General features: G+C 35.1%; 1 protein-coding gene across 1 annotated transcript in view; it reads left to right on the top strand.

Moving 5' to 3' along the window:
* Positions 1–13,505, top strand: part of LOC135212665 (GDP-fucose protein O-fucosyltransferase 2-like) — a 75,806-nt gene that overhangs the window by 39,488 nt on the left and 22,813 nt on the right. Inside the window, 1 exon segment of the mRNA XM_064246315.1 lies at positions 13,000–13,131. Coding sequence (XP_064102385.1) covers positions 13,000–13,131 — 132 coding nt within the window.

Genomic DNA, 13,505 nt, shown 5'->3' with positions numbered 1-13,505 from the left:
GAGCCAGATCAAGTTGCTGAGGAACTGGTTGAGCATTACTCTGAAATATAGAGTTCTAGGAGCTTATTCAAGTGTGTTCCAGAATATCAAGTATTTAAGCATTTCCCTTAATTTAAATTCTGGAATTTGTGAATGTTACAATGCCAAGTTGACTTTAAGGGATGCTTTTATCATCTGAATCCACATCCCCCAAGAATGATAACATTCTTTATAGCATGATTAAAAGTCTTCCAGATTCAGTTAAATCTTACCTCCTTAAAATTTTCAACAAAATATGGGAAACTGGTAACCATTCTTTCCCCTTCTTGGAAGATGGCAGTTGTACATTTTTTCCCGTAAGTGCACAGATGATGTGCCGGGAGTGTCAAATGTAAGTTATTTTCGGGAAAAATTTGACATAAGTAGGTTGGAAAATCTGAAAATTGCACTCTGTAAGAAATTAGCATTTTTTAATCAATTATAGCTCAATAGCAAACACACTTATAGCAAAATTATTGCGTTCACGTGAAAGATCAGACATTTCTACATAATTTAGGTCAAAAGGTCCCCAAACCTAATAAATATTTTTCATGATTATTTCCAAAAAATATCTACAATTTATCTTTAAAATGGCACGTTCATCACGTCGTTTTTATGATTTCTAAGCCTCGTAAAGATGTTCTGATTGCTTTAGGAAATAATTTAATCATTTGCTGACATAATAAAACTAACCAGAAGTGTATATCAGTTATAGTTTGGATGTACCAAATTTTACCAAAAAACTTCTTGCGCATGCTGTTTTCGACCTGGGGGAAAAGTCATGTACCTTACTCCCTCATATTTTCAGCCTGTGTGCAAGAGGATTTAGAAACCATTGAAAGATCCACATCTTCCTACGACCACCTTGACGTGGTTAGGGGGCTCTCGAACATTTGGAACTTTACTAGGTTCAAACCTAAGAGTCCCATATAACATATTTTTTGGATTAATATTTGTGTATTTTTCCACTTTTGTCATAATTTACCAAAACTAATATATAAGAAAATCTAACATAGCTTGGAATGAAGTTAATCCAAAGCTAAATAATGAGAACTGTGGTAGATCCATTATGTAGCAGACAATGTTCGGACCTGATTTTTGAAGGTGGAACTAATCTGTGGAGTTGGACCACAGATTCCAGAGGGGTCTTGTTCTAGGAATGGGACTTGCAGCATTGTCTGGTTTGCTCATAATATTGTTAGAATGGGGATGACTATATTATAATACCTTCAGTCTCGGCAAGCAGGTTTTGCTTACACTTGGGCCTTACTAATCATGTTATGTCATTCGCTTTTGGGGTAGAGTTGGGACGCAGACATTTGGGAGTCGGTTCCCACTTGTGCCATCAGCGGAAGATTGAACTTCATAAAAAGCCAATGATATCTTTTCAAGGGTTACAGATTTTTATTCTCTCTCTCTCTCTCTCTCTCTCTCTCTCTCTCTCTATCTCTCTTCTCTCTCTCTTCTCTCTCTCTTCTCTCTTCTCTCTCTCCAATCTTTATGGAAAGTAGACCTAAAGATTTAAGTACCCTTGGGGCCCCAAGAAGACTATTGACATGTCACTCTGGAATCTCCTTGGTACTGCTTCAAACAATGATAATGCTACAAAGGGACACCCTGTTCGAATTAAAACATAAATCCAGATCTCCCATTAGGGTGCATAGAAATTCAAAAATAAAAAATAAAAAACCAATTGGTAGACTCGAGTATCATAACTATGGAATCATAATATAATAAACAATAATTCTGAATTAGAGACAAGTAATCCTCCCACCAATACAGAATAACATAGTAATTCTATTAGAGAAGCAACATACATAAAACGAGGACTGAAAAGAAACAAAAATTACCAACAGAATCCCACACTGGTGCATTATGGTGTCCTCTTTGGACCAGATAAGTATTCAAGATTTCTAGTCCTCAAAACTGAAAACACAATTCCAACAGTCATACTAGAAAACAAATTCCTCAACATAATCCAACACAAGACATTGAAAGTAGACACATCAAAGATAATGAATAGTAAATCAAAGTAACAAACAAAAAGCAGTCCACTGCCTTTGTAGATATATGAAATAAATATATGATGATTACAAGCCACGATGTGGGGGCATTTCATGTTACACAAATGGAGCAGGATACTAATGGGAACAGATTTGAAAGGATTATTAAGTAAAGCTGTGATTCTCCTTAACCTAATATATTAACATCAATTTTAAAGTACGCAACTTACCGTATATACTCGAGTAACGTGCGATCTCGCATATCATGCGACCCCCAAATTTTCACCAATAAACAGTGGTTTTGTCATGTATCTCATGTATCATGCGAGTTCCTTTTCCGAGAGCGTCAGTTCATAAGGTTGGTGGTTTAGCATGCTAATGGCCGAGTCATTCAGATGTGTGCTGCTGCTAGTCAAGTTACGGTAATTTTCTTACTAATCTCGAGAATTGAATATAAAATCTCAAGATTAAAAAAGAATCCTAAGATAATAAAATAATTGTAAAAATAACACACCTTGGAGTCCTAAATCATTCTCTCTCTCTCTCTCTCTCACACAGGAATAAATACTGTAATTTGAGTCTTTCACCAACGGGTATCAGTAAATGTGTAGACATTGTGTGCGTGTTTAAAAAATAAAAAAAATGTGCAGTACACACACATTCCGATGTTTCGGTTTTTGGAATTTTTCAGATTTCGGAAATGCGAGGTCAGATGCATAATCAAACAAACATCACTACTGCAGCAAAAACATTTTTTCCCTTTATGTTTTTCATTATTGTTATTTATTAATTACAGTTTATTTAAATAAATATTAATATAATACTGTTAAATGAATGTGAGATAACTAAGATCACTTATAACAAAATAGTGGGACAATTAATACCATATGTTCACTAATAGCTATTATTTTCAAAACAAACATTCCGTAAAACGCAAAAAATATATGTACATGACAATCAAAATATAATAATGTTTTGCAGTTCAACTTGTGAATTTTAACAATAAGTATGACTATATAATATATTTCACCATATCGATTTTGAAGTTGAAGAGTCGTAAAATTTTGAGGATGGTCCGGGAAAAGGATTTGTACTTCGTGATTACGTATCGCTACAACACCATTTGGTATTTTCATACCACTATATTGACGACGCATCGCTACGACACACTGGTATTTTTCATACCACTATACATTAAAGTTAAAATGATCATATTATATTATTGTTTTCACGAAGAAATAATTATATAAAGAAAATTATTGAGTAATTTTTGCCGTCAGCAGTCGGAAAATCACGAACATGGTAACGTTCAAAACTAGAGCCATCCACGGCATATGTCTATAAATAGAACAGAAGCAGAGGGCAGTCATTGGATAACAGATCACCATGGCTACCAACCAACCAATCAGGTGTTAGTTATACTACTCAGTGAATTTCTTAGAATGATCGTTTACACACGCGAAGCTAACGGTGATGTGTGTGTTTTGCATACAATACGTAGTTTTAGTTTTTATTAGTGTAAGTATTTTACTGATTACATGAAGAATAGAATGATTCCTTCTCATTACTTTGAATGCAAAATGGTTTGAAGATTCTTCCGCAAAAAGAAAAGAAAAAAAATTCTTTAGAAGATGATACCTATTTACTAACGCGGTTGACATAGCTTCAAAAAAAATTCAGCTCTTTAATCTCTGGAAAAATGTTAATCTTTCTGTCCGCTGGTCACACTCTTTATATCCCCGGCGACTAACAACAACAAAATTTGATTGTTTGTTTTATCTTCCAAGATGTAGGTATTTATTACCTGTAGGTACAGCACATTTTTTAACAGTATGCCCACACACACACACACCGTTGCGCTTGTCCTAATACCTATTGGTTTCAGAGACCCAAGTTAACACTTACAGTATAGTTGAGAGGGGAGAGAGAGAGTTCATCCTAGATGGCCTTGGTTCATCTCTCTATCTCTCGAGGAATGTCAAGATTTGTTCCCTGCTCTTTGTAAATTTAGTCCATGCGACTGACAGCAACAAAATTCACATTTTTCTTTCTTCCAGATATGAATTACCCGTACTGCACATTTTTAACAAGCATGAACACACTGCATTATACTCTCTCTCTCTCTCTCTCTCTCCTATAATACGCCAAACAATAGTATTTACAAAATGAGCCGAGCTCTCTGGCTGGGCTGTTTTGGTCCTCCCACGTGTTTGATCGCATATCTGCCAAATTTATAACAACAACAGAAGTAAAACCATTTCTCCCATTACAGATATCAAATATTATCTTTTCCGTTACGCAGAATTCTAAATAAATTACGTAGGTTCACGATTGATAAAGGTTTTTTTATGCAATAACAAGAAACGGAGTCAGATTTTCTATCACCATGGCATCTCATCTTGGTGCTGTTGCGAATATTTCAACCAGTTCCGCGTGCGTTTAAATCCATACTGACTGTACAGTCTGGAGGCAGTTCTCCCTTCTACACATATCTTGATTTCTTAATATTGTAGGTATAGAATAAATTGGTGAGCAAGGAAATATGAAATAAAGCATAACAGAGTAAGTTTGACGAGCGAGAAAATAAACAATCGTATACAAACAGATTCTTTCTCTCTCTCTGAGACAAAATAATAGAAAGGAAACAATGACTGAATATTGCTTGAATGCAAAGTTTTGACTTTGACGCCGACTACAAGTTATTCCTGGTCATCTCACAGCCATGGATAGACATCAACTTCACAGCCGAGAAAGGGCAATCATATACAAAAATAATTAGGTATGGAAAATGCGAAATGCGGGCCTATGTTGTCCCATAAAAAAAGCTCTCGCTTGGACAGCTGAGAGAGAGAGAGAGAGAGAGAGAGAGAGAGAGAGACCTTACAGACCTTACATCTTGTTCGGGTTGCCCCAGGTCCCTCAGTGTGAGGCACCTCTAATGTCTACCAGAGAGTTGCTAGTACATCTTCCGGTATATTTTGCATCTTCCAATCTTGGATGGTCTGGGATGCAGTTTAGATATTTGTCGAGCTTATTCTTAAACACATCTACGCTCACTCCTGATATATTCCTCAGATGAGCTGGCAACGCATTGAATAGACGCTGCATTATCGATGCTGGTGCGTAGTGGATTAATGTCCTGTGTGCTTTCCTTATTTTTCCTGGTATAGTTTTGGGCACTATTAATCTACCTCTGCTTGCTCTTTCTGATATTTTTAGTTCCATGATATTTTCTGCTATTCCTTCTATCTGTTTCCATGCCTGAATTATCATGTAGCGTTCTCTTCTCCTTTCTAGACTATAATTTTAAGGATTGTAGTCTTTCCCAGTAGTCAAGGTCTTTAACTTCTTCTATTCTAGCTGTAAAGGACCTTTGTACACTCTCTATTTGTGCAATATCCTTTTGATAGTGTGGGTACCATATCATATTGCAATATTCAAGTGGACTACGAACATATGTTTTATAAAGCATAATCATGTGTTCAGCTTTTCTTGTTTTGAAGTGCCGTAACAACATTCCCATTTTTGCTTTACATTTTGCCAACAGAATTGCTATTTGATCATTGCATAACATGTTCCTATTCATCATCACACCAAGGTCTTTAACTGCTTCCTTATTTGTGATTGTCTCATTATTAGGTCCCCTATATGCATATAGCTTTCTTTCTCTGACTCCATAATTTATTGATTCAAATTTATCAGAGTTAAATACCATCCTATTTACCTCTGCCAATCATATACTTTGTTAAGGTCTCTTTGTAGAGCGTTCCTATCTTCATCACAAGTAATTTCTCTACTTATTCTTGTGTCATCTGCGAAACTACTCACTACCGAATCCTTAACATTACTGTCTATGTCTTCAATCATAATAACAAACAGTATTGCAGCTAACACCGTACCTTGCGGCACACCGGATATTATCTTAGCTTCATCCGATTTCTCGTCGTTTGCAATAACTATCTGTTTTCTGTTTGTGTAAAAATTCTTTTTAACCATCTTCCTACTTATCCACGATATTGTGTTTTCTAATTTTCTTCGATAATATTATGGTCTACTTTGTCAAAAGCTTTTGCAAAGTCTAAATAAACCACATCTGTTTCATTCCTCTTTTCATATTTTTGAATATGTTCTCACGGTGGACTAACAGTTGGGTTTGTGTACTTTTTCCGGGTACGAAACCATGTTGTCCTTTATTAAACAAATTATTTTTTATTAAATGTTTCATAATATTTTTCTTCATTACCCTTTCATACACTTTCATAATATGTGATGTTAGACTCACAGGCCTATAATTACTTGCCTCTAGTCTTGATCCACTTTGAAAGTAGGGGTAATATATGCTAATTTGTTGCTCATCATAAATCTTGCCTGTATCTACACTTTGTCTTAATAATATTGCAAGTGGCTTTGCGATAAAATGAACTACTTTCTTTAACAAAATAGCAGGCACTCCATCAGGCCCTGCAGCAGCTCCATTTTTAATTTCATTAATAGCCTGCACAATATCAGCTTCATTAATATCTATGTCAGCTAAATATTCACTATTTTCATCCCTTACTTCTATATCATTATCTTCATTATCTATTCTAGGGGTGAATTCTCTCTTATATTGTTCTGCCAATATGTTGCAAATTTCCTTTTTTTCATTCGTTAATCTCCCTTCAATTCTTAGAGGGCCTATTTCTATTCTTCTTTTATTCATCTTCTTCGCATATGAGTATAATAGTTTGGGATTTTGCTTGATATTTAATAGGGTTTTTTCTTCCAAGTCCCGTTTTTCATTTTCTTTTGATGTATAATCTTTTGTTCTGCATTTTTCTATCTTACTTTTTAGTTCTATAACTTTCCATGCATTTTTTCTTTTGCAAGACCTTTTTTCCACTTTCTGATTTTCTGGAACAAGATCCTTCAGTCTCTTGGTATGCATGACTGATGTTTTACTTTTCTTCTTCGGTATATATTTATCCACTATTTTCTCTAATATTTTATATAATATCTCCGTATTTACCTTTATGTCATCACTTACGAAAATGTTATCCCAATCTTTGTTTAATTCTTCATTTATTTCTGACCATTTTATATTTCTACTGTAGAAGTTGTATTTTCCATATCCTTCCCACTTTTTCATTTCTTGCTTATCTCTGTTTTCACTTGCTTTGGAATGGACTGTTAATTCTATGACATTATGGTCTGAAATACTCGCATTATAAACTATTATTTCTTTAACATAATTCATCTCGTTCACAAATACTAGGTCTAAAGTATTTTCCTTTCTTGTGGCAGGTGATTTATTTGTTGAATGTTGTATTCTAGTAGCATATCTAATAGCTTTTCGAATTGCCTCTTATCTTCTGCACTACTATTACTCTCTTTTTTATATGTATAAGTACATCCACAATCTCCTATTCGTTCTTTCCAGTCTACGAAAGGAAAGTTGAAGTCTCCAGATAGGAGAATAGTCCAGTCCTTGTGATTTCTACATATATCAGCCAATTTTTCTATTATTAAGTCAAACTCTTTAGTATTAGGAGGTCTATATATTACTATGTTCATTAATTTTTCAGATTCAAATTCTACCGCTATTAGTTCACATTCTGAGTTACTATATTTCTCATATATTTTTCCTTGTTTTTTGTCTTTCCCATATATTGAGGTTCCCCCTTGATTCCTATTTTTTCTATCTGATCTATAACTTTGGAACCCTTTTATTTGATCATCATTCCCAGTCTCTTGGGAATACCAGGTTTCACTTATATTCATTATATCAATCTTCTTTTCAATTTGGGTTAGTTCTTCTAAGTACTACTCTATTTTTCTTTTTGAGTTACTCGTAACTAAACCCTGCGCATTCATCACTATGATGGTTTGCGTGTTTTCTCCTTCATTTAATATTGGTAGTAATAAGGATTTTCCCATGTCTCTTTCCTGTTCTGGTATGTTGTTCTTTTTTTCATTTCCAGAAATTCTGACATTAAAAAATCCAACTTTTCCATAATATTTGTTCTTCCTTCATCATAATTATTTATTTTGTGTCTGAATCTGCAATTTTCTCCATATCTGCAATATCCTCTTGCATAATAAAAACAGTTATTATCTCTTGAGTAGAATCTTGGAGCTGATGCATTGAAATTTTTTGCTGACACCTCTGCATATCTCGTTGATGGCTTGCTTTTTTCTTTTACCTGATATTCTTCATTCCTCTCTTTATTTGTTTCTTTCTTATTTTGGATTTTATTGCTTGATTGAGAGAGAGAGAGAGAGAGAGAGAGAGAGAGAGAGAGAGAGAGAGCGAGAGCATGGCCGAATAGGGAGATTAAAGTACCTGGGAATGAAAACCCCATATAATCTTATTATTATAGCCTCGGGGTTTGTCTCAAGGACATTCAAAGGTCTGTCAAACACGGGCAGTTGTTGTTTAGCATAAGGGCATATCTTTAAAAGCCACGCCAGAGAGCTCGCCACGGTGACAAGACTATACGTGAAATGATCAAAGATCTGGAAGATGACGAATATGACTGCGTTCATGGCGAAGAATTCAAGGCAGTATTTGATGATACGGACACGGAGAGCGACTTGGGAGGATTTTAATTTATTAATTTTATGCATTTTTTTTTACTTTAATAAATTTTCACTTAACTGCGTATCCTAAAATAAAAATAATAGTTCAAGTAACAAATGTTTCTTTTACCGAGTAAAACAAAAATTAAAAATTCCTTCGGTATTGTGCCTTAACAACTGATTTGGAAATTATAGATGGTTAGTCTAGAACCGTTAAACATGCTGTATAAACCAAAATAATGCAAATGGCCCACGATCGCTCTTTTGTATTTTAAAATACAATAGTAATATGAGAATGCATACAATATTATTGGATATAGTGAAGTACAAGTAAAGCATAACTTTTTAAAAGATCTACTGTTTTCCTCCGATAGTAACTATCGCAATCTGCCGATTTGGGAAAGCATAGACGGTACGCTAATTTTATACCGCGTGTATGATGCGACCCCTTTAAAATTAGCTTCAAAATTAGGTTTCAAAAGTCGCATAATATGCGAGTATATACGGTATCTATTTTATCCTCCAATACCTAATAAGCCTAACTTGATATTACCCCAACCACCCAAGAACCTAAACTTGTTTCTCCTCTTATCAGCAGCTCCTCCTGCAGAGAACCTCTGGTTGTTCTTTCCTAGTTCCTGAATCGATATTTCCAGCTACTCTTGGATGCGTAGCCTGGAATCGTTGATCTCCCTCAACGCAGCTGTCTGCTTGCTCAAGTACTGAATTTCTTGAAGTTGATCCTCGATGACAGCCTGTTGTTGCTTGAGGTTCACCTCTGTTCCCAATTGTGCTCCAGTAAAGTCTTCCCCAACTCCGCAGCCACAAACTGTTGGCCATCGGCCTACCCAACATACTACCACTTTGCCATTGGGCTCGGAAAAAAATAAAACTCAACCAACTGGCAAAACTGTCTCTCAGCTTCCACCTTTGAGTACAGGTGAAAGGGAGCCTCAGCTCATACTCATTCCCATCTACTAAACCAATGAAAAAAGACAAAAATTAATATTAAGTAATCCTTCACCCACAAGCACAACATGAAATAAAAAACTATAATTTAAAAATTGCCTAACCTAATCAACCTAACAACAACAACAACAAAATAATATATATTATAGAAAGAATCTTACTAATTCACACAAACCAACTTTTTTTTTTGCTACCACAATGAAACTGAATTATGTAAAAGGTGCAGTCATTCTACCCAACAACAAATGAACAAGAACTTCTTTCAAAACAACTACGAACTATGAGACTCCTTAAATTGAGATATAATAATATTCATGATTTAGAAATATAGAGCGGACCCTCGGTTTTCGTATGCCATGGTTTTTGTACGATTCGATTTTCATAGACTTTTTCCGACTAAATTTTGTCTTGGGTTTTGTACGTTTCCTCTGATTTCGTACATTTGGAAACACTCCTTCCAGGGCCCACCATGTGACTAAGCCTGTACTGAGCACCCAAACAAAGCATAGAGTTTTCTCTTGTGACCCATTGTGCTTTAGTGTTCATTGTTTTTACTTATCTGTGATTTTTTATTAGTGCAATTGCTAAATAAGCCATCATGGGGCCAAAGAAAATTCTAAGTGCCAGCCCTTCTGTAAAAATGGCGAGGAACACTATAGAATTTAAGATAGAACTCTTAGCAAAGTGTAGGAGGGTGTTGCATGCCATTCACAGTAAGAAAATGCCTACAAGTGCTGCTGTTTGTGAATTTTAAGGCCAGCAGTGGCTGGTTTGAAAAATTCAGAAAGAGAACAGGCATATGTAATGTGCATACTTCAGTGATTAAGGATATGTTTGCAAAGTGGAGTGATGTAAAAGATTTTGTGGAGAATTATCATCCCAACAAAGATGTTAATCTGGGTCTCCAACATCTTTAATGACAATGCCGTGTTCCACTTCAGGCAAATTGAGATGTTGGAAACATATTTCTCTGGACAGTTTAATTGTGTGACATGGGTCTGTTACATGGGTCCAGTGACTCGCAAGCTGGTCCAAGTGCTAGTAAAAACCAAAGAGAGGAAGTAACCCCAGATAGTTCCAAGTAAAAAACAAAGAGAAGTAACCCCAGATAAGTCGTTGATACCTGAAATCCTTCTTGAGGGGGGGATTCCCCTTCCAAACAACCACCTCTCCTTCTCCTCTTCTCTCAGTCTTCCATGTGCTAAAAAGTGCCTTTGATAAAGGTAAGAGTGATGTTAAATGTTCATTATTCGTGTCATTATTCATTTATATTTATTTCTCATTGTTTTCTGTATGTAAAACTGTTTATCCCCTATAAAATATATTTTTTAAATATTTTGGAGTTCTGGAACACATTGATTGCATTTACATTATCCCTTTTGGTTTTCGTACGTTTTTGACTTATGGGAGGTTCTGGAACAGATTATGTGCAAAAACTGAGGTTCCACTGTACTCTGTTCCAAGTAGGAAAGACTAGAATAAAAATATCAACATTGCCAAAATAAAATTTACAGGCCAAGACCTCCCATTTAAAATAAAAGTTCTTGGGCAACATAGAGAAATTCATCCATTTATTCTTTAGCCACTACAATGTACACAGTGTTCAAGGTATAGACACAGATACAAAGAATGTCATAATAAGGCAATATGTGCAGTCTGCGCGTAAGATTACCATACCACTAATTGGGACTGTAACTACCCAAAATGTTTCAATTGTGGGCTAGCCCATCACGCTAAATGTAAAGAGTACTCCTTTTACCAATATAACTCAGAGCGTTGGTTGTTAATAAATAGAAAAGGAATGACAGTCAAGGAAGTGCACTTTACAACCACAAGATGAAGGATGTTTGGTGTTGTTAGTTATTGGTGCAGTTTCTTTGATCAAAGCATTTGATCTTTTAGCTTTAGAAATTATGATTTTCTAATTCTATTGGTCCTTTTCTGTAGTGATAAGGAATGTTGGTTTGAGGGGTTATCTGGTTTTCTGGGCTCGGCCGTGTCGCTCCATGAAATAGGTTCCTTCAGCACTAATTCTTAGAATTAGTGCTGAAGGAACCTATTTCACTGGGCGACACGGCTTCCTCGCCCAGAAATAGATTTTTCCTACGTCAAAATCCCTTAATTATTGTTAGAGGAATATTTGGGTCTTGTGGATAATTGGTGTGTGATAGTTATATTTTGGTTTAATGGTATGATTTTCATTAGTACGTATTATGTATTAGTTTGTATTGACCATTGGGAATTGTTAAGAGCTATTATTTGATTCTTTGCTGTCCAAATGTTGATTTTAGGATTGGGACTGAGGTTATTTGTGCATTTCTGCTTGTGATGATGTTAATATGTACAATGTCTTTTTTTAAAACCTTCTGATGTAGTTGGGGTTTCTTTGAATATATTGTAATTTTCAATATTCAATTTTTTTCCCTTGGGTGGGGGTTCGTTCCAGTATTCTTTCCTTTTTGTCAGTTCATTGATTATTATTATTTGATTCCTCTTGTGTTGGAAATTCTTTTTCATGGCTATCTAAATCTTCAATGTTAGTAGTGGTATGAGTGGATATGATATTATGCTTAATTTGGGTTTTAGTATTATTGGCAATATAATTAGTTTATGTTTATAGTATTGTATGTTATTATGCTGATTGATGATTTGATTTGCAATTACATTTGAGAGAGTGGATTTTGGATGAATTATTGACTCCTCTTGATTCCTCTTACTTCTGTAGGGTGGAAGTTGTATTATGTCTTCTGAGAATTGGCCATACTCAGTTGACCCACAGGTTCCTTTTAGATAGCCTGGTGGCTCAGTTTTTCAGGGTTTTCTGCGTAAGATTTAAAGAAAGAAAGAATGGCACAGAGTTTCACTAAAAAGTAGGTATTCCCACAAATACCAAACAATGGACAGGGTCCTATCAGGTGGTGCTGAAAAGGGCCAGTTGATTCCACAGGACTATACCTCTTACCTAAGGAGTGTCTCCCCTATACAAAAGACAAAGGTTTGTATTCTTGTAGGAACAAATTGCATTTTCCAAACATACAACCCCTATACAAAAAACAAAGGTTTGTACTCTTGTAGGAACAAATTACATGTTTTCGAGTATACAAACCTGAAGTTTTTATTTTTTTTATTTTACCAGTAATCTTTCCTGTGCTTTTTCCCTGTAAATGAAGGGAATGTGAGGGGTGCAGACATTTCAGTAGCTAGTTATTCCTAACCTATTTGCTATAACTTGTTAACATTCCCCAGTGATGGAACCAACATTTGAGTGGAAGATAGTCTGATATATGAAATTTCTGGTTTGTATACTTTGGAAAAATTGATTTTTCTGTAAGAAATTTCTACATTTTACTACCATCTGCTTTAAACTACTACATGGAAATCTGTTGGTTGTTTAAAAATTTAAGTACGTATGAAGTGTAATTTTTTAATTTATTTTTTTTTTTTATTACAGCCACAGTGATGAAAATGGTCAGTGGGATGGACATCTCTGGGGAACTCAAATTACCACCAAAAACTTCTCCTGCATTTCAATCCAGGGACATGCTTCAACACTTGTGCCACTTATAAGAAAAACTGATGTTAGGTACTGAGAATCTTATTTCAGATACTACGTATAGGATTGTAAAGATTCGGTACTTCTGCTTTTAATTTTGTTTTACTACAAGGTGTGGTGTTCATTGTCTCTGTTCTTTACCTCTTTTAGGAAGTATTGCATTTGATATAAGATAACTAGAAGAATGCACTTAACCCATCTTCAGCTCTTTTAAGTTTTGGTTTTCTTTACACCACATTTTGACAGGAACTTACTTTGTTTCTTTACATTCCTTTCACCCTTTCATTGCCTTTGTGCTAAAGTTATTAGTCAGATTGAGTTGAAGTTGTGGTTTTATGAATTAATGAAGCCTTAAAAAAAATTTACATACAAAACTATACTAATTGTAGTAGAATTACCTCCCT

This window comes from Macrobrachium nipponense, chromosome 41, assembly GCF_015104395.2.
Source record: "Macrobrachium nipponense isolate FS-2020 chromosome 41, ASM1510439v2, whole genome shotgun sequence".
NCBI lineage: Eukaryota > Metazoa > Arthropoda > Malacostraca > Decapoda > Palaemonidae > Macrobrachium > Macrobrachium nipponense.
The sequence above is the reverse complement of the archived record's forward strand: the minus strand, read 5'-3'. Positions and strand labels throughout refer to the sequence as shown.